At 47.5% G+C, this 22,314-nt stretch overlaps 1 protein-coding gene across 1 annotated transcript; it reads right to left on the bottom strand.

The window, feature by feature from the left end:
- Nucleotides 1-577: 577 nt before the first annotated feature.
- On the bottom strand, nt 578-21,588 carry LOC149353249 (kelch-like protein 10). The gene is made up of 10 exons (XM_089575784.1): nt 21,355-21,588; nt 20,639-20,845; nt 18,168-18,376; nt 17,112-17,344; nt 13,730-13,925; nt 12,934-13,127; nt 12,534-12,644; nt 11,268-11,459; nt 9,296-9,421; nt 578-726 (listed from the first exon to the last, which is right to left on the bottom strand). The coding sequence occupies exons 1-10, from the start codon at nt 21,586-21,588 to the stop codon at nt 578-580; spliced, it is 1,851 nt and encodes a 616-aa protein (XP_089431910.1).
- Between the last annotated feature and the right edge of the window lie 726 nt (nt 21,589-22,314).

Raw genomic sequence — 22,314 nt, 5'->3', positions numbered from 1 at the left:
TACGGCGTCCCTCATAGCCTTAGTTGCTTTGGGACGTTAAACCCCAATAAACCACACCAACCGTATTTAATTACATTTTAATTTCGCTGCTTCTTCATCTTATCACCTGCACCTACCTGTTTCTCATCTATCCTGGTACAGTTTCCTGTCTCTCTCATTTTTTATATACCCCCTCTGCTTCCTGAAGCCCATTTATTTCCTGCTTTTGGTATCATTTTCTGTCAGAGGCATTTTGGTGCATTTACTCCTACCAAATTTTAAAACCCTTTCTGTAGAAGTTATGACTACGGAAAAGACTCTACTAGAGAAAAAAACTCATTAGGTGCCAAGGATGATATTTGCAATCTCTATGTAAGGTTAATGGGCATGACAAAAGAAAATCTGTACAACAAAATTAAACACTTATCACCAAGATAACTTCTTATATTCTAATGAATGTTAGCGTTCAGAGTAATAAATCATTTACAAGCATCTCGAATAAAAAAAATTAATCATTTACTGTGTGACTTGTGTGAACCATGGTGCGACTTTTAGTTCCATTTTACATGGCGTCCTTGCCCCCGCATACCAACACCCTTCACGCATCATTCTTGGCCGCGCACTCCTTCTTGCTCCCGGTGCCCTGTTCCTGTCGCATGCTCCATAAATCTCTACCCTGCCGTTCCTTTACGAATTTCTTTCCGGTACTACACCTTGGTCGCATGTTGTAGACCTGTTCCTCTGTGTCTGCAGGAAAAAGCCACTCTTGTAAAAAGTTAATTGCTTTGTGCACTATTTTAACCGTACCGGAAACGATGCGCGCTCATGTAAATTTCCTTCATGCTCAGCTGTGCCTTCCATTGAGAGGCTAAGCTTACAAGAATCTGATGAGGAGCATTGTCGTTTTCATGAGGCATTGGTGTAAGCCCCGCGGGCGTCTTTGAATCATTCATTTAGCTAGTCATTTGCCAAAAAAAGGTAGCGAAGCAAAAGAGCGCCAGGGTCATCTAATGTCTCCACTGCGCTGATGGAAAGAAGCAGGCAAGAAAGAAGAAGACTTCAGAGGGCGCATCCTGCTGAAGAGAGACGCCATTAGGAGCAGGCAAAACACGCACGACAAAGAACAGGAAGGCGCGGAAGCTTTCTAGACGCGCACCAACAACTGTTGTCAGAACCTCGCGGACAGGAAATGGCGCGCTAGGAAATAAGAAACGGAAGCCGCGGACAGCAATGAGCGATGCTGCATCACCGGAAGAGACTTCCACGTAGAGCGGGCGTCGTTGTCACCGGCTCTCGCCTTAGGTTGGGCTGTGACGGGGGAAGCCAACGAGGGCTATGTCGCTTCGCAGCGCGCCCAATGGGAAGCCAAGGCGTGTCCACGCGAGAAGACCCGAGCAAAACGCATGCGGCATTTCGACGACGCCTCTTTGCTATTAAGGCGCAGGGAGTACCAAAAATCCAAAAGAAGGTAGAGCTTGTGTGACGTAGGATGAAAGAGAGACCATCTAGATACCGGTGGCAGACGTCGGGGATGGCAGAGAGAGAGATATTAAACACGAGGATTCCAGCGCCCCATGCTCGTTAACTGCCGCTGCGCTGGGGGAGTGCAGTGGAGGCTTGAAGGAAAGGCAGCAAAGCTAAACTAGTGATGCACTGTTAGGTTGAACGTAATATGTGAAAAATGTATTTAAAATTATTATAAAATGAAGAGAAAATTTTGTGAAATGAAAGTTGCAGTTAAGGCGGATGGTTTATTCCGACGCACTGCGGCGGCATATTATGAGCTGTTGCAGGCCATTGTCATCTCACGGAAATTACAGTCCCGACACATGTTTATAGTTTGCAGCAGTGTCCCTGGAGTGGATGGCTTGTGCGTGTAGTAGGATTGAATAATATGAAGATTTTAACCTCGCTTGAAGATATTTTACTAATGAAATCCCGGTCTTCCTAACGTTAGATTGTACAGCACGTTTCACTTGCCATGGAAGATTAGCTCATTTGTCTTCATTGATTTGTCCTGTCTTTAGCAAATGAGCTATTCTTAATTTATTGCTTGAATTTTTAAAGTAGAAGAACTTTCGTTTAGATGCTCCGATTTCAATAATTCTTTGGCATTGGTCTCTGGAACGCATGAGAAAGATTAATCGGCACCGAGGAAAACATCGCGGAAAACATCGGAAAACATCACTAAATATCTGGACAGAACAAATCGACGGTTATCTTCTTTACTAAATGTTTAGATGATTCGTTTCCGTCTCAAACGAGCATAATTATGCGAAGGTGAGTGCTGTGGTAAAGGGCTCCAAACTACTAGGACCACAATTTTCTGAGAAATGCGCTGTCTTTAAAAGGCAGTGGATTCTTAGCGCAAGTTGAAGCACCGAAACCGAATTATATTAAAGAGGAACACTGTAGTTGTTCGTGTTTTTTCAAGAAAAAGAAAACGCGGTGACTGACACGCATAGTAGTGGCCTTAACACATTTTCTCCCAGAATTTCGCGCTGGGAGCCCGATGTGTGATGAGCCATTAGCTCAGGACTGAAAATTAGACAGGAACCTTTAACGACAGAGTAAAGAGCAACGGTCATAGCTTTTACATGCGGGTGAATATACAGGGCGTTTCACTTAAGCCTTTACGCAGTGTCTGAATATAGACTTATTGAGTTAGAAGAGCGCTTTTTTCGGCAAAGCATTGTCAGCGTATAGTACATCGAAATAAAGCTAAGACGGGCTAACTAGCAGGCTGGTTGATCAATACTGAATAGTTAACTTTTTTAATATTACTTTTAGGCTATTTAACTACTGAGACGAGTCTAGCCCACTTTAAATAGTATCTATGTGAGTTTTTAGAATTTCAGAAACGCGGCTACCTTCGCCGCTGTGACCCAACAAAATTTAACTGTTTCGGCGAGTTACGTCCACTGGTGGTGGTGGTGCGACACTTTTATTGGAACCTTCTTTCTATTACGCTTTCAATAGGTCCTGGGCCAAGGCGACGAGGGCAGTTTGGGCACTGAGGTGTGGAATTGTACTGGTATCGATAAAGTTTGGCTGGCGTATGTAGGAGATAAAACTGTATTCGGCTAAGAATGCGAGCTTCACGGATCGATATGGGTGTGGCGGTGGTAAATCAGCTAAGTCCAATTTTTGCTCCGTGTAGTATTCGTCGACAGTGCGTTTGTAAGCCCTGACCGCCTGCTCCGTCGGTGGGCTTGTCCCTGGGATCCCCGGCGCCCGGGTGTCCAGTGGAGAAATCGCTTTGCCTGCAGGGTTGTCCAAAGCGCATCTATTTTGGCGCGATGTAGGTATTATTTAATGGGCCACACCGCCGACGGTGAGCGCCTTTTCAAAATTAAAAATTGATGTGTATATCGCTTACGGTGGGCTATACACGCCTTTCAATAGTTAAGGAGCCTAACAGCAACAGTTAAAAAGTTTAACTAATAATTATAAGTTAACCAACCTACTAGTTAGCACATCTTAGCTGTATTCCGATGTAGTACAACGCTGAAGATGCTATGCTGAAAATAGCGCTCTTTTATCTAAAAAAAACTATTTTTAAAAATTGTGTAAAATCTTAGGTGAAACACCCTATGTATAATGGATAGTGCTGTTAAGCTTTAATTGCGAGCAGTGTGGACACCAGTGAAAAAGAATAATGGAGTTGTAATGGGTGTTAGAATTTTTTTTATTTGAGTAGCCGCAGTTGTGCCTCCACACGACGGGTTCGGCATCACACCATGTCACCGCCCATCGTGCCTTATTAATTCTGGTGGCGCGCTGTTGACAAAACTGAAAAAGCGAGCAACTGCCAGCGCTCTGAAAACTGGATGTTTTCACTTTGATAGATGAATGTCCTTGAATAGTACTGTCATCTGAAGGTAGAACTTTAATCTTGAATTCATTAAGCGCGCCAAGAGTTCCAGCGTAGCTACAGATGTTTCTCGAGGCCGAGTAATGGATGTCCATAACTGTGAGTTGGCACTCAGCCTTTAGCACTTCATGGACGTCATCCATCATGGCACCCAGTTTATAGCGTCGCAATTTAATCTTTTTAGCGTGAAACTCAAGCTTTCCCAAAAGGGCTCTCAGTATATATTCCCGAGTCCTGGCAACGCAGTCTTCTATCATTAGAAGCTGCGGGAATTGCAGCAGATGACAAAACCACTGAACATCAAAGAAAAGCAGTGTAAATATGACTACCGGAGGTATGAAGAAATGAAAAAGCTTTGAGAGTGCCAATCTATTTCTGGCTGTCCCTCTACCGTGAATTCCAACTTCAAAACAGTAATTTTTCCTTTTACAAAAGTAACAAAACTTTGTCTATTGTCTTTCCCAGCCTTTTCGTGGGTGTATTGCTGCACTATTATTTTTTTTTCAAAATTTACAGACAAAGTTTTGCAAAACTGTCCGATATTAGGATATGCGCAGTGAGCCAAAACTAAACAAAAAAGAACACAGTGAAGGGAACGGTTGCTCAGCACAGGCACTACGCCCGTTATTGCAGGCAGTGCCGTCTCTGTGACAACTGTGAGGGTGAAAAGCGGACTTTGCTACCGGTTGCATTCTTTAACCTATATATATATATGTATATATATATATATATATATATATATATATATATATATATATATATATATATATATATATATATATATATATATATATATATATATATATATATATATATATATATATATATATATATATATATATATATGTTCTCACTTTTGTTCGCGGTACTGCAGGACCTTCTCAGAGCAGCATGAGAGTGTCGTTCTAGTTTAGCGCGATCTGCGCAAGAAGGCCCGAGTATTCAAACTCCGCTACACCCCCTTAGTCTAGGAGAGCATTATAGCTGCAATGAGAGACCGCCTTGCCTGTTTATTTTAGGTTGCGTTGTGGTAGTAGTAGTAGTAGTAAAAGACTTTTAATCGACCATAATTTATAGGCCGAGCATGTCGACAGCCTGGGCGACCAGAAGCCGCTGTTCTTCTTCCCCTTCAGCGCCAAGCCAGTCGAGCCAGGTGGTGATGGATAGAGAGGGTGGGGGGAAGGAACCCGACTGCTGAGTAGCCGGGCAAAAGAAGAGGCAATGGGCCAGGTCCCCATAGATAGAGGGGCAGTTGGGACAGGAAGGGTCCGATCGATCGCGATAGAGGAAGAGGCGGGATGGGGTGATAACTGCATTCATCTGAATGTGCCGAAGAAGGCGAGACTCCGGCACCGTGAGTGATGGATGAGGGGGAGGGTAAAGGTGTTTGTCGAGGCGGAGCTCAAGATAATGAAGGCCAGAGAACTGTCTCACACCGGACTGTGAGAAACCTGAACTACGCAGCGAGGAATAAGATGAGAAGGAGCAAAAGCAGATTGAAAGAAATGAGTGCGTGCCACGGATGGTTTAAGGAAAGCATGGGTAGCTTGAGCTTGCTTTGCAAACTTGGCATTGGTTGGTTTATTGGTTTATTGGGGTTTAACGTCCCAAAGCGACAAAGGCTATGAGAGACGCTGTAGTGAAGGGCTCCGGAAATTTCGACCACCTGGAGTTCTTTAACGTGCACTGACATCGCACAGCACACGGGCCTCTAGAATTCCGCCTTCAAGAAATTCAGCCGCCGCGGCCGGGATCGAACCCGCGTCTTTCGGGTCAGCAGCCGAGCGCCGTAACCACTGAACCACCGCGGCGGGGCTAAACTTGGAATTGGTGCATTTAAGCTATCGTGCCTGATTCCGAGTGATTTTGACATGGATGAGCAATAAACCTTGTCAGGAAGGTAGAACCTCAGGACAGCATTACCTCACAGCTTGCCTGGCAGCTACAATTTCGACTTCTCCTCAAACAAGCTGTGCGCAACACATGAGAAATTGGCTGCCATGCGCTTTGTTTTAACACAATAGCGTTAAGGGCCTCGTGTCGCCGGTGTCGGCGTCGGCGGCGTTGGCCGTGAGCGGGAAATCCCAGAAGCATTAATAAATAAAACCGAGTAGGAAATGGGTCGAGTTGGGAAATCGAACCAAAGCCTTCGGAGTGCGCTAACCACTCCGCCAACTGTATGGCTTGGAATAAACACAGGTACGTCTAGTGAATATGGTGTTTTAGAAGGGTGCTTTAGAGACATGTGCTGTGGTGTATATTAGTAATTATGAGCATGGAAACTACAGAAGTCGCAGTTATGCGAGTAGCAAAAGTACGTTTCCGCTACTTTTCCTCTTCGCTTGGTTCGCACATATCGCCATCAGGCGGCGCCCACTAAGACCTCCTCCTCGCAATGTACGCCACTGCCCCAACCGACAGCGCGCGACGGCAGCGCCTCCCGCTCGTCTCGTTCGGGCGCAGTGGGGCCGTGTAAGGACGCAGGAATCACGCGGTGAGCGGCGAACAACGCAGCGCACCTCGCAGGCGCGTTCACCACGAAGCTTGCGGCTTGCTGCCCGTTTGTACAGCGCGGAAGCTATGCTGACGTTCGTGTCATTGGGTTTGTCGAGAACGATGTGCCGACGAACTACGACTGCAACTTGAGCTTACGTGAGAAGTGAGAAAGACAAGGAATGAGAAGAGGAAAAAGAAGGCTCTATCGCGTCACTAAAGGTGCAGCTTAAGAGTCCCAATTTTATTGATTGTAGTATCTACGGCAGCTTTTATGCTTATGACTACAGGAAAAGAATTTTTTTGAGCAGAAATTGGCGGGCACTGTCGCAGTAGGCAGCGTTCGTTTTAACGATCCAGATAATTTTCTTCTCGCGGGAGGTTTTCCTGTTCTCAGAAGCTACGATTCTTCGAAAAACTGCTAAATTTGATAGCCGTGTTAGCAGTCCTTGTTAAAGGCCTTAAGCTGCTTTCATCTTCACCGAGGGACCAAGTTTTTGAGCCAGCAAATGGTTAGTTTCATTAATGAGGCCAAGAAGTTTTACAGTTGTAGAGGGTATGCAACGAGAGCGAGCTAAAGCAGCGCCCTACTCGGCTTAAGAGATCTAACTCTTTGGCATGGCCACCGCAGGGAACACGTTTACGCGTGCTTCACACCTTTAATGTCCAACTCTCGGGCTGCATCACAGAGTAGGGGTTCGCATTGCTGCAAGCCGGAACCACTCACATTTATGGCCCCAGGTCACAGTGCTGCTGCTGCCGTGCCAAGAGTTGCACTTGACTGCCGGTAGTAGAAGCTTGCCCATGACATTTAATTGTTACGACAACAATAATTCCGCCATCTTACTTCACAATCAACAGCACGAAGCCTGTTTCCGCTTATAGTAGGCGCATGCGCAAGAATGAGAGAAGTGGGCATTTCTAGTGTTCCGGAGTAAAACGGCGAATACTGTCGGGCCGTATTGTCGGGCCGTATTTCGTTGTTCATGGCTGGCTGCCTATTGATCCAGTGCCTAGCGGTTCCTTTGTGATTAACTACTCACAGACCACTTCATATTTCAACAGTTGAATCCGCTTCAATTAGACACACAAATGGGCATTCCTTCAGGTCGGCTTTTCCGACAACCTGACTGCAGAGTTGGCCAGGCCTTGCGATGACGACGCGCATGTTACGGTCGAGCAACACCGCAATCAACTCTCGCCGAATTCCACCACTGCAGATGCACACATAGCTGATCTCTTCCTTGGTAGGAGTGCTTCATTTATTCGCACAGGACGTGCTGAGCGATCCGATATTTTGTGGTGAGCCTCGAGCACGACTGAAGTGTCTTAAATTTTGTCGATACTCCTCCTGGCTGTTGAACGTGTTGTGGCATTTTGATCTGTTGGCTATAAATTCCTGAGCTCTCTGAGCTGGCCAGTTTCATGACGATTGTGCGCGGACGCAGATTGCCCGAGCGCTCCTGCAAACAAAATAAAGGAACAATTATTGAGTATTGCAAAAAATTTTTTCTGAACGCGCACGTGCACGTGAAATATCCCCTTTCATGTCTCACTAGTTACTTTCATCCAAATGTATCGAACGTGCTAAGCAGCAGAGATGCTTTCCATTAAATCAGAAAGCTATTAACCAGGGCAAGGCAGGTTATGCATGCTTGCAGGTTGTAACTGAACTTACCCTCAAATTTAAGCGCCGCTCGCGCAAGCTGAGCTGAACTTTCGATCTCTAATCATTAATTTGTGTGACGAAGCCGTGTACTTTTGCCTGTAAAACGACACTCACCACGAGTGGCCAGTCGCCTCGCAAGTGCGAGGCCCTCCACGTAACAGGCGGCCATGGCACTGACCGGCTCGTTCAGTGGAACGGCGGACCGCCAGGTATTTGTCACGGGCGAGTAATGTTCAACTTCGGCTGTGGTGGTTCTTCCTGCGTTCAGTAAAAAGTAATGATCAAACGGCATTGTAGAGAGTCTTCAACTGTAGAAAGTTATACAAGTCAGTGCGTCACTTGATTCTTTTTTTTTACGTGCGTGAAGTAGAACACTAATAGGAGGCAGTATTGAGGCTGAGTACTGACCGTGTTCAGCCCTGTTTTTTAAAGCAGTCATGACTTCTTGGCGGTCATGTTTCTCTTGCCAGCTGAATAGGTCGAGAACTACGGCTCCATAGCCGTTCATTTAGGCAGGAAGTTGAATCTGTTGTTTTATTTATTAAAACTTCAACAGCCAAACTTCAGCAACCTGAGAGCCGGAAATATATGTTGTTGTAAAAGATATATGAAGAAAGCTTTCCGCACTGCATACGAAGACCTCTGGAATAATAGAGATTCCCGCCGCCAAAAGACAAAAAAGTGATCTTTCGACGTTGCGCTTAGCGCCTGCTTCTGTAGTTTTTCCACTAGGCAAACTTTCCCAGCTGCATTTTTGCGTGCAATTAGTGCCTCTGAAATCAAGTTTATGGCTTCTAATTGCTGATTTATTTCTTTTTGTTACCCTCATCCTCTTTATTCGCTAATATTTATTCTTACTGACGATTCTGACCTCAGAAATAAACGTGTGTGTGTGTGTGTGGGGGGGGGGGGTGTTCTAGTAGCAGCCATATGCATATGGCGTTGAAATCTGTGCTAAGCAGTCCTTGGGTTTCTTAAAAATGAGGGCAGCCCTGCGCCTATGCATTACACCTGCTATCTGAGTGTCCAGCAGCAAAGCGTCGTAATTAACTGCCGATTTATTGATTGATTGCTTGATTCATTGATCGAAGGAAAACAAAACGTTTTATTTCGTGAAAAGATTGGATTCTTCCACTCTGGACTTAAGCTTTCTGCAGAAACCACATTTGCCGAGCAAATGCAACTGGACAGGCAAGTATCTAAGTGGTAAAACGCAGATTCAAGCAGTTCCTTTGCTCGTAAAAGAAGCTGAGGAGACGCGGAGAGAGAGAGGTGTGCACCATTGAATCCGCCGATGACGTAAAGGTCTCCGTACAGCTGTGCCACAGCGAAAGTGCTGCGGCCCATGGACATAGGCGCCATGGTCTGCCAGGAGGACGGGGCTTTGTCCTTCTCGCTGGCGATCACTGCGCAGGGCGTGCAAGTCAGCAGACCACAAGTTTAGGCTGCGGGGAGAAACACATTGATATTGCCTTGTGCCTACCGACAGCCCATAGGCGACGAAGAGAGAAAATAAATTTCTTGCCTGGCTGGCGCACGCAATGAGTGCAAAACAATTCTACTCCCTTTGAGACTTGCGTCAACTGGAGAGACCTCAAATTGACAGAAAAAACTCACCAATGGATAGGCATCTAAAACTTCAACGTTGGATGCGTAGTTGAAAAAAAAAAATAATGGTGGCATAAGGGAGATGCTACCGTGTAGTGGCCCTATTTAACAGGCGTTAATGCAGTGTAAGAGAGCTCTTGAAACTGCAGCCATTTCAGCCTTCCTCTCAAATGTTCTCGTATTGGCTCCCACCACGACGCCGAACACTGAAGGCAATTTATTCGTATTAGTGCGTCGCGTTTCGATTTTCTTCCGTAGTAACATATGAATTTACAGCAATAACGTTACTGCTGCTTTCCAGGATTCAAAGAAAACGAAATTCGGTATTCACTTGCGATATCTTTCTTGAGCCTATACTGGGGTCTATTCAGCGCTCTTCCGCCGGCCTGAGACTCATATGCAACGGGACTAGGGCTGAGGGAAAGGACACCATGTTTCTTTTTCACTATATTTAAATTAAATGACCGGGCTTCTATTTTCGCGGGACAAAGATAAAAATGTCCAGCTTGCTGCGGCCGTTGCTGAGCAAAGTCTCTCATGTTTCTCTGAACTTGTCAAGAGGGACTATTTCTCCAAGACAGACCATCGAACTACCGGTAAACAGGATTCGCAGATTGAGGAGCCAGAGGTGCATGCAAGACACGGATAGATTCATGATGCTCACTGTGTTTTGAAGCGGTTGAGTACATTTTTCTGTCTGCAGAACTCTGTAAAGTAATATCTGTCCTTGGTACTCCAAAGTTCTCGTTGCCCGAAGCGCCTTTGTTTTTTAGTCGGCAAGATTGTGCTACTTCGGAAACCATCACCACCTTTTCAAGGACATGCACTGATGCTTACCACACTTTCCTTGCAAGGGCATATAGAGGGTATGAAGTGTTAAGGGCCTTTATGCTGGAATTTATTACCCTCGTATAATTATGTTATCTTACCAACAGAGATAACAATCATACCAATGGATAGAGATCAACAAAGATAGAGATCATAAGAATAGAGATGGGAGGCTGACGGGAAACAAGCCTCTCCCAGACAGCTTGCCCAGCCAACTGTCCCTGGTGGGTTTATTTTGGTAGGAAGAACCCAGCGGCACATAAAAAACATTCATGGAAAGCGATACAGAATTCGTCAAACTTTAATATACAAGGGGTATTAATAATGCCTTAACATAAACAAACTATAAAGACAAAAACAGTCAGACAGTAACATAAAATCTTGCGAATATAGGAAGCATTCAAAATGATGTTGTGCGTATGATGAGAAATAAAGGTACAGATAAATAAATTGAAGTTATTCGATTCGAAGGCGTTAAAAAGGGAAGGTAACTTGTAACAAACGCTTTTGTCGGGTATAAAGGCGAGTAGTATAAACTATCCAACTATTCTAGGCTGTTTTTCAGAGAATTTAGAAGTTACGGATTACAGAGCATATTACATCAAATATTGTCGTTCTAAGAACATCCGCTAACATACCGACAACAAAAAGACGTCAGACTCGCCGATCTACACCGATGGCAGGAATACAACTTGAATATGAATGGGCGGGCAATAAAGGATGATGTTTTTCGTGGACTCTTTTAGGGAACTTGCACAGCGTTCGCGGTTTCCCGAGAGGGAAGAACACGCCCGTGCGCTCCCTCTCTATCCTCACTGGTGCTGAGGCGGCAGAGGCCGTTGTATCCGCCGACGACGTAGATGCGCCCCGCCATCGCCGCCATCTGGTGGCTGCAGCGGGGTCCCGGCATCTGCTGCACCAGGCACCACGAGTTGGACGAAGGCGTGTACTCCTCCACGCTGCTCAGAATCACGAGGCCGTCGAAGCCGCCGCTCGCGTACAGCTTCCCTGCGTCGAACGGGCAGCGACACAGTGAGGGCGTGAGGACTGCTTCGCTTCAGACTTGCTCTCTCGACGACTCAGACTACACTGGATAAGTGCAGAGGTACGCGTGACATTTTTAAATCTGCATGCTTTGAAGCGATGTGCCTAACTGGAAGCTGGGGTTCTACAGTTATCCCGGAGTGCCCCACTTCGAACTCGACCACGGCAGCCGCGTTTCGATGGATGTGAAACGGAAAAGGCGCCCGTGTGCCGTTTAATGTCAGTGCACGTTAAAGATCCCCAGGCGTTCGATATAACTGCGGAGCCATCCACTACGGCACCCCTTTCTCTTTTACTTCATTCACTCCCACCTTCACCCCTTTCCTTACGGCGCAGTTGAGGTCTCCACAGAATAGTAACACGGTTACTACGCCATTTCTCTTCCTCAAAAATCACTTTTTTTACAGCGATAACAACATTCCAATCGATGGCGTGGGAAAGGCGTGCTAGACGAGAGGAATACCGCAGTAGATGAACCTCAGGGCTTGTGCAGCTTTATTAGGTGTAGAGGATGGATGCGGTGGTGGTCGACAGAAACAAGATGTAGCTGTGGGCAAGCAATTACGCCCCCAAATTTTGTGACAGATTCTTGATATGGCTGTCATGGCTTGTGGTAGCAATATCTCACGACGAATTTTAGTTACAACTATGTGTGGAACATGGATCGGGATTTATCAGAGCCGCTACGACCGTAGCGAAATTTAGCGCAAGTCGTTGGCCTTGGCTGCTGTGTCGTGCAACGCAGAGCGCGGCAAACTCTTAGCTTTACTTTGACAAACGTTCTGAAATAATGCAAATCCTCAATCCTGTGCACACAACTTCGATAGCAAGAGCCATACGTGGCATGCAAATAACTTCCACAGCTTACTACAGTCACACCTTCACTTAGAAAGGACGCAAAAGAGCGGAAACGCCGGGATATACCGTATATCGTTTAAGCATTGAGGTACTTCTCGAGTAGGTTCTTGAGGGTGCGCGCGAGAAAAATAGGTGTGAGCGGAGTCTGTCGTTCACACAGTAACATTGGTTCACACCTACCTCTAAATGCGCAGGCTGCACCGTGGCTGCGCGCCCTGCTCATCGAACACACCGTAGTCCACTGGTTGGACACGGGGTTGTACCGCTCCACACTGGCAGTGCGACCGGTGTCTGCATCAAGGAGCCCCAAATGACAATGACATTTCAGAAAAATGTAAACAATGAACAAACGCTGTATTAAAAATGTAATCCCTATAGTTAGTCTACTCGCTCAATACCAAAATTACTAAAGATTTATCGAGTTCAGGAATGACGAATGTTCCCATATAAGGCAAGTGTGTTCCCCACGACCATGTTCTTAGGGCACGCACGAATGGAATAAACATTGCCGGTTCCTCCCAAAGCCTAGCCAATGAGAGCTCACGCAAAAACGCTCGACAGCGCGAACGCATACCGTCGCGTCCCCCGATGGCGTAGACGTAGTTGTCCAGGGACGCGACGGCTACATAGCCGCGGGCCGTGTGCATGGCCGAGCAGGGATCCCACACACACAGCTCGGTGTCGAAGCGTTCGCAGGAGCGCAGGTACGAGCTTCCCCGCATTCCGCCCACCACGTAGATAAACTTGCCCACCATCGCTGCGCCGTGGTACGCCCTGGAAATGATCAAGAGTTTACCGCTCTCACATTGCACACCCTGCCTTGCAGCCATTGCTTGGGCTCGTTTTACTATAGATGACAAATGCAACGTAGACAAAACTATCCAAATGTGCCCTGTAAAAGAATATTTCAGTTGGGGGAGATTAGTTACTAAAGCAGATGGTCTTCATTTCAAAGGCGCGTAAGCCCGGTTGTCGGAGGCGCTAATGGAGGTCTACTGCTTGTTCTCGCTAGCAGCTAATGTTGTGTTTGGTGTGTTCGCGGTTCAGTTGACTTGTTCACATATCATTTGCAGCGGACGGTTCGACTGGTGGCGTCATCATCATCATCAGCCTGACTACGCCCACTGCAGGACAAATGACTCTCCTATATATCTCCAGTCAACCCGGTCCTACGCAAGCTGAGGCCACTTGGTACACGGAAACAATGCGCAGCGACCTCTCAACACTGTCACGACAGAGGGAAGCAACGATGGCACAGAAAGGGTGAAGGAAGCGTTTATTTTAGTTCTATTCCAAAAATTGAGAGGGCGTATGCTTCGACCTCGGCTCGCTCGCGGTACACGAAAGAACCCTTCAATGCGAATCGTGCATCTTGCCTGGGTGACGTGCCCCGCATGGTGTGCATGAGCCAGCGGTAGGCCCGCGGATCGTACACCTCGACGGCGTCCCGTTCTTCTCCAGAGCTCCAGCCGCCCACCGTGAAAAACACCTCGTGCGGCACGCGCGGAGCCCAGCGCTCGGGATTCGCGCCGGCGCAGCGCTCGCAGGGGAACCGAAACAGGGCTGCGATGGCTGCGGACAGATCGGGAGAATGGGGCATTTTCGTCTGGCGAGTCGAAAATAATGGGCTGTTTTACCCAACGTGTTTAAGTGTAATGACCTGCGGCGCAAACAGATTGAAGAAAGGGATTATCGAAATGATATCATCAACATGACCCCACCATGTGGCTACGGAGGGAAGCTATGGAGCTTTCTTCAATGTCTGGTCGCGGTATCAGGGAGTCTATAACCATATTAGCGGTAAAAACTTTCAGATCATTGCGGTCACGCGCATTGGAGCAATGCGAAAGCAAAACATCCCCATACTATATCGATTCCTTGATTGTTGTGACGCCCATGTACTATATCGGCGCCCATGGAGGAAGGAAAGAACTACGGAGAGGCCCTGACGTCACTTTTTGTGAAGCCGCCCCGCAACCGGAAGTTGGCTCGGCTCTCCTCACTATCTTCTTTCTCCACCGAGCTACGGGGCGGGGTTCGCGCGCGGCTCGCAAGCGCTTCGTAAAAGAAAGGTATCAAAAAAACCGCGCCGCTCGCCGCTACACTCCTACACCTCCCTCCCCGCAAACACGCACCTAGACACAGACCGGCGCACAGGTGCGGTGAACCTTTTCCGACGCCAGGCGAAGAAAGACGACATTGCGCGCCGCTTATAGCTCAGCTCACCATCCTCCTCGGGCTACCGTACACCCGCCGTGTGGCTTTCGAAACGCAGCTCAGCATCGCCGAGAGCGGCTTCATGCTTCTGTGCTGTTTGGTGAGGTGCGAAAGTTCGCTGATCAAAACAATCAACGCTTCTTCGCGTGTCGAAGCGCGGTTCCGGAGTGGCACCTTTTCGGGAGATTCATTTCAATGCATGTATTTATCGCTCCGCGTAACGACACCAAGTTTGACGAACAAAATATAAAATAAGCGGTTATTAGCTGCATTTAAAAGCAGTCTTAGATGCGTGCGTAACGTCACGACGCCAGGCATGTAGACTTTAACACGCAAGGCAGAGCCCACCGTGCCGAAAGCCCGTCCACCGCCACCGAGAAACACTCGGGCCCCTAGCAACAACGACGCCGTACGCCGTTGCTAGTGGCCCGAGTTTTCTTAGCAACAACGAAAACGTTGCTAGTGGCCCGACTTTTTAAGCCTAAATTTTGACGTCACTTCCGCCACATTCTCGCAATGCATTGGGAATACGAAGGACCTCTCCTTAGTTTTCCTTCCTCCATGATCGACACCCATGGCTGTTTTGACGTCTAAGTGTATTTTTCGTGTCTTTTTGCATTTAATTAACTAATTACACCTCATTAACCAACTATTTCGCACCGCAACATTTTATCACACACTATCTATCGCAATCACACTTTCACACATTTATTATCAGAGAACGACGTGATCATGCGGACAAAATTTGCGGACACGTTTTGCGGAAACTTTTTGCTGACTCGAGAGAGCCATATAATTCTTTCGCATTGAGATGATTACAAAGTGATTAAGCAAGTCAGACAGTGGCTCCTCATCTAAGCAAATAAATAACGTGAAAAGGGCCCGCTCTACTTGTGCTGTCAGGAATATAACTTGGCCAAAATGTGAGGGCACAGAAATGAATGATAGCGATAGCGACGAAATAACAAACGACGGACAAGCTCTTGTCCTTTCGCAGTTTTGTCATTTTTCACTGCCGAGTAGACCAATTTCGCGCGACAGAAGACGTGCATGACTGAACGGTACTCACTGAAGAGTCAGGTTAGTTTTAGATTTCTCACGAAATATGACTGCTAAAGGGCTCTAACCTGTAGAAGAACTGCACATTGGCCTAATTGTTGTAGATTCATAATGGTGGTTCAACAGCGCACACACATGCAGACCAAGAAAGAGACAAGACACACATCAGCGCTGGCGTGTGTGTCTTGTCTCTTTCTTGGTCTCTGTGTGTTTGCGCTGTTGAACCACCATTATGGTTCTAACCTCAAGATGGTAAGAGATTGTCACAAGTGCAGTAGCTGTGGGCGTTCTGTGGTAGCAGGTACTGCGGCCGTTTACGACAACCTCTGTACATATGCGCGCATTTTATTTCATTTCATTTACTTTACCCAAAGGGCTTTCGCCTTTCCGAGGGGTCACGATAAAAATTTCACTGTCGTAGTGACGAGTTGAAACAGAGAGCTTATCGACAGCACTGAGATCGCTCAAACCTTGTTGGGCTTTGTTGCCAGCTTTTAATGCTGTACATGTTACGAATGAAATGAAAACGTAACGGCTCATTATATTTATACAGAAAATGACGACGCTGGCAGGAGCTCGGAGCTGAGCGCTGACGTTATGCCCGCCAGAGAACAAATGCTTGGTTCACTTTCGGTCATGTTGGGTTCTCCGGCTTGCTTCAGCGCAAGTTGTGCCGGAGGTGTCTGGTGTCCAACAATTTAGTCAGTGCCGGGGGTAGTAGCACACGCATGGTGGCGCGTAACGATATTAACGTATAGAGCTGCTCATTTAAAGTTGACCTCTTTAAGACGCACATCTTAGGCTGCTGGTCTAGAAAACACTTATGCTATTGACACCACGCCTGATGTTCAATTTGTATCCCATGTGCACCAGAGTCCAGTTTTGTTCGGCATGGCCGCAAGTGAAGCGGGTAATTCCTCGTGGTGAACCAAACAACTTGAGGCTATAGGAGCGCGCAAACACGGAGGTAACGTACACAAGGGCCAACTTTCAACCTATGTCAGTCGAGTGGTCAGGTACGCACATATATCTCTGCACGAAAGAACTGTTTTCTTGTTTCTGTTTTTCGGGACTTCCTTGATGGATTTTTTTCTTTTTGGTCTAGTTCTTCGAAAGTGTTTCAAAATGGTCGTAACAGATCTTGCTCTCTTGGTGCTTTCAATAAGCAGCCAGCGTATCGCGAACGAAGAGCGCAAAGTACGAGTTGCAATGGGAGTATACCAGACGCGTATACTCCCACCGTGACCGGGTTGTATTGAATCCACTGTATATCAGGTAGCCGAGGAGAGGACTAATCATTAAATAACAAGATCCCCCAAGAACGTGGTCACGTGATTTAGTGGAGCCAGAAAAAGTTCGGCGATTGAAGCTTGCAAAACCGGCAGCAGATCAACTGACCGTAAATGAGAAGCAGCATTTTTCTGTAAACGCTGCTTTCCTAATTCAGCTACTGAGAGGTGGTCACTGCGGATGCCAACTCACCACCCTTGGGCGCATTGGGTGCAACGCTTCCACTCGACCCCGCGTCGCCGTGTCGGGGGTTCGCAGCGGCAAGCGCTCTGCATGCCTCCAGCCCGACGCCTTCCAAGTGCAGCAGCCGCAGCGGGCTGGGTGAGCACACGCAGGGTCCCGTCCGTACGGCCTCGCACACTGCCGTGTGGTATTCTTTGCTACTGGCAAAGCTCGGGTTCAGCTGCCGAAACTCGATGAGAGTCCTGCGCCACACGAGCGTATCAAAACCATAGTTTTCTTGGACTGGATTTTACGGCTTGGATCACAAAATTCCGCACGCAATAAAATCTCCTTTGAGTGAAAGGATGTTTGGTACTGGTAGCCGAGAGATTGGTTGCGGTGACGTTGAGCTTGGAAATGTTGCGACCGGTTGCGAGCTCGTCGGTACCTCGGCTTTTGTTTCTTCGACTAGCGCCATTAGCTTGGGCCGATCACGAACCGAGATTCCAGCAAGAGCATTCTGAGTGCGCACTTTTGCGCGCATGAAACTAATGGCTGCTGTGACGGCAGTCTCGATAAAGGCACCAAGACCCAGTGTCAGAAGGCCAATGTACTGCAACAGACCATTGGCTAATAGAGAGAGAGATAATATACTGGCTTAATAATTCTACCAAATTGGGCTGCCGGAAAAGAATGCTAATTGAATGATAATTGCATGTCTCTTGAAACACAAGCATTCAAGCTTCGTTGTCTGGCCCTTTGAAGAGGTTACGTTAAGCTGGAGACTGCCACCCCGCTTCCAAGCTATCGTTAGTTGCGTAGGCTTTGGGAATAATTTCAATTTCAGTTACAATTTTCCTCGCGTACTAAAGCAAACCTACCTGCTGTAATAATCTGAGAGGCGCGGAAGTGCAGTTTTGCGAATTCGTTTCCATGAGCTTTGCTTCAGTGCTGCCACGCAGACTTTAATAGGAAGAATGCTGCTTATACAGTGGTAAGCGGAGATTATGTGTGTAGCCGCGTGCACTCTCGAAAACATGTGCAGCATGCGTTAAGTAGCCCTTGGGTACAGAGTGCCCCACTCACGATTCTCTGCACAGGCCGATGCGCGCGCACTGTAGCAGCTTGAACAGGCCGGCATTCCGTTCTTTTGTGCGCGCAGGGCCTTGCGTGTGCCAGCGACGGACGGCATGCAGCACGTCCACCTCGTCTCGCACGTTCAGCTCGCTCGAAGAAAGCAGCTCGACGAGCAGCCCTGTTGAAGCCCTCGAAAACTCGCTACTGCTTCGCCATACCTGCACACAGTGAGCAACAGAAAGCAAACGTGATATTAATCAGCCGAATGTTGCGACGAACTTCAACTAATGATACGCTTCCTACTTTAGAAACGATTTCTTATCCTTGAGCGCAAAGTGTTAACAGAAGTCTCATGCCCCGCCGCGGTGGCTAAGTGGTAATGGCGTTCGGCTGCCGGCCCGGAAGACGCGGGTTCGGTCCCGGCCGTGGCAGCTGAATTTCGATGGAGGCGGTATTCTAGAGGCCCGTGTACCGTGCGATGTCAGTGCACGTTAAAGAACCCCAGGTGGTCGAAATTTCCGGAGCCCTTCACTACGGCGTCCCTCATAGCCTCAGTCGCTTTGGGACGTTAAACCCTAATAAACCAAACCAAGAAGTCTCTTGCGCAAAGATACCGGCTGCTATGAATATGCAGTGTTGGCGTAGATGGCAGCGCCAAGCATTTGTTTACGTCTGGGAAAATTGCGCTGAACAGGCAGGGTAGATTAAAAACGTGTTCGAAAAAAAAATCTCTGCCTCTCCCGTAACCGCGAGTAGAGTAAGCATAAAATGATTACGGGCATAATGCGAAGCGCGCGCGGACACGACGAGACGCAGGCCTGACAAGAATGTATATGCAGCGCGTTCGAAACTGTCCGAAGTGCGTAGAGGCGAAAGCGTTTTCAGCACCACTTTGCGTATGTGACACTGGTGGTGTTACCACTAGATTACGTCACACATAATTCATGACGAAGTAATGACAAATTACTGATTAGTGTGTAATGACTGATTAATGACTAAATACTAATAAACTGCTAATTAATGACGCTTAAGCTTCGCCTTTAGGAGTGGAACGCGACAGCGTGTTGTAGCGCTGCCAGGCAGTCCGCGGAACGCCACCACCCGTTCGGCGTGATGCTTCGTCCTTTGAACGCGACGCTTTTTAAGGAAAGGAAATTACGCAGTAATTCTCTGCCATCTCGGTGGACACCCGAGCCGCACCTTACAGGAAGGTAGGATCGCCACCACCCGTTCGGCGCGGAGCTACCGGCGCTTGTGTGCCGGTCCTGTAGGAGGGCTTAGAGAGTCTCGTTAAAATTCGTACGGTGCCCGGATGTGGCATGTATGTGCTTTTTGCACGCGTTATTAGAAATCGGAAATTATAATTCCGTGCATTACCAAACGCACAGCCCGACTGATATCTTGATAAACATTGAGAAGGCACTGGCAGCAGTTATTTTTTGTGACTCGTTTGGAGACCAACCGGCGCTTGCATGCCGGTCTCGTAGGAGGGCTTACAGAGTCTCGTTAAATCTCGTTAAGTCTCGTACGGTGCCCGGATGTTCTCGTTTCAGAGCCCGGATGAGTGGCTCTCGGTCTCGGCGTGACGTCACCACACTGCCGACAACGGGAGCTAAAAGCATTTCATGCTTAAAATAAACAGCCTCTAATTTTTTTTAACACAAAAACCGATGTCTAATCTCTGTCATGATATATTTTGCGTCATTTGAAGCTACCCTTTTCCGCCATTTCTTCATGAATGTTTAATTTTCCAGTCCCGTGAAATTATTAACTTGCTTATCCGTGACATGTAAGAGAAGGTTTCTGTGGAAATATATTTGCGACAAGCAGACGAAACAAGTAATTTGGAGACATTTATCGAGGCAAACTTTTAAACATAAGCTTTCTTTTTCGCAAGTGAACTCCTGCTTAGACGAACTGTGCGGTACATACACTGAAGCAAATTTAATGAATTCACGCTGTCAACCTCGAACCATTTTCACACGACCTTCGCCACACTGATATCGGTGGCTGAAATTTCTGCTCCAAAACGCAGATGTAAGACAATAAGCATTTCATGCGTAACTTTCATATTATAAGCACCACGCTGCGATCTCATACGCCTCGGTAGCCGAACCTCCTGGTTAAACATCCGTCGCAGTGTTATTTAATACGCTCACATGTCGGATAGTGCAGCAATCGACAGTGATGCTCGCAGTACCTCGATTACGAATCACTATTCACCCACATACCGTATTTGCCAAAAGTAACCGGGCAACAGTGGTTTCTTTCTTAGCCACTTAGCCAAGCACTTACTCTGGCAGCCCTTAGGCTCTGAATATATTTAAAGGTGAACCTTTATCGTCACATTTTGACACCTTTCGGTCTTTACAGGCGCCTTAGAGGCTTCGTTTTATGGTTGAGAAGCAAAAACCTGTTGCTCGGTTGCTTTCGGCCAAGGGGGTACATCTTCCATCGAAAATAAAGAAGCTCTCACTCACCGCGCCGAAGTGTTCGCGCACAAAAGAGAACACAGTGTCTCGGAATCTCGGCCAGTGGTGCCACAGCGCCAGTGCGGCTAAGCCGAGACAGTTGTCGACGTCCATGTTGTGCAGCAGGTGGTCCAGGCACAGGTCACGGGCCTCCTCCATCAGCAGCATGTCGGCAGCCGCCAGCACATCGGCCACGTTGCCGTTGTTGATGCGCAACTGCAGTGATGGTCACAAACACATTTGTATCATAAGATGAGAACTCTTGAAAAAGAAAACTTATCCTGTTTTTCTTCTACATATTCTGCCGTGAGTTTAGGCAGAATATGTAAAAGAAAGCCGCCTGATTTCAGGTACCTACTAACCATTGCAAAAAAAAAAAATGTATGCTTCCGTTCTTTATTCAAACTAATGCTGATGCCAATGCGAGGTGCCACTTAGCATTGCCACGGCAGAACATCGCTTCCCTACCACCAGGACGCTTGCCTCCTGAGCAACACGGAGATTCTTAGGTGTAACTGAAGTTGCAGTGCTCTAGCATTTTCCTGCATGCTGCGGACACAGCACTTCAAAACCGTTACTGTGACTTCTCAGAAAGGGATGCTTTAACACTCTACTGTCTCGCCATCTCTAGGTTTCTATTGCAACCACTGGCGAGACATCAGGCTCATTATTACGATGCTTGGCTTCTCAACTCCTCCACCTGTTAACCCCTTCCCAAGGCTTGCCTCATCCGCGTAGTAGTAGCCAAGGAGGATGTCAAGCACGGACGCCGAGACCCCCGTGAGCAGCATCTCCCTGCGGGAACCGTACTCGGCGCGGAACGCCGCCCGGAAGAAGGGGCTCGTGGTGCAGAGGAAAGACCGGTGGGCCTTGAACTCGCCGCCGTCGTCGGTGCGAATCAGGCAGTCATAGCAGCCGTCGCCGCCGGGAAGCAGCAGTTGCCTGAAGAAGACAGACATGGCTTCCGAAAGAGATGGTGACTTGTACTAAGAGCCTTCTGCGCTGTCCGCGAGGCCCACGCGAAACCATGATTTCGTTTTCTTCTACCCACTTAACTCAAGTAACCGGGCAGAAAAAAAATCGCTTCGGCGGTCAAGCTAGATACTGATAATTGAGTGAACGGCAAAAAAACAAACAAACAATATTTTGACTATGAAGAGTGGAGCTTTGTTCGTACTAGTAGCTTTCGCACGGTGGCGTGAGGAACCCTCGTTTGGGTGCAGACTCCTCGCGCTTAGGGAATCGAGGGTTAGCCATAGTGTGGTGTCGCACGAGGAGTGTAAAGTTATGGAGTTGAAGAGATGTCTCGTTCAGTACGCTATTAATGGAGAGGGTGGACTTGTTAAACAGTGACACAGTATGCACACTATTGACGGCCATTCATTGAAAAATTGCGCTGGCGGACGAAGGACAAGGGCAAGAACAAGGACGCAATTTCACACGCAAACTTCTTGTGCTTGTCCTTCTCCGGACAGCGCTGCCTTTCTCACAATGATTACCAATCAACTTGATCTGCAACATATCTTGCTTATTGCTGATTGGTTGCTGATTGCTTATTTAGTTAATTCGCTTGAAGATAGAGGCAGTGGCCTTCTCATCTACGCCTGGTTGAAAAACTGCGTTTTTGAATACGCCCAATACGCACATTACTGAAATCCTTAAAGACGTTGAGTATTTTAGGAGAC

Source organism: Amblyomma mixtum, chromosome 3 (genome assembly GCF_055824585.1).
Source record: "Amblyomma mixtum isolate Tamu chromosome 3, ASM5582458v1, whole genome shotgun sequence".
Lineage (NCBI taxonomy): Eukaryota > Metazoa > Arthropoda > Arachnida > Ixodida > Ixodidae > Amblyomma > Amblyomma mixtum.
Note: the sequence above shows the minus strand (reverse complement) of the source record. Positions and strands in the feature narration are given on the sequence as shown.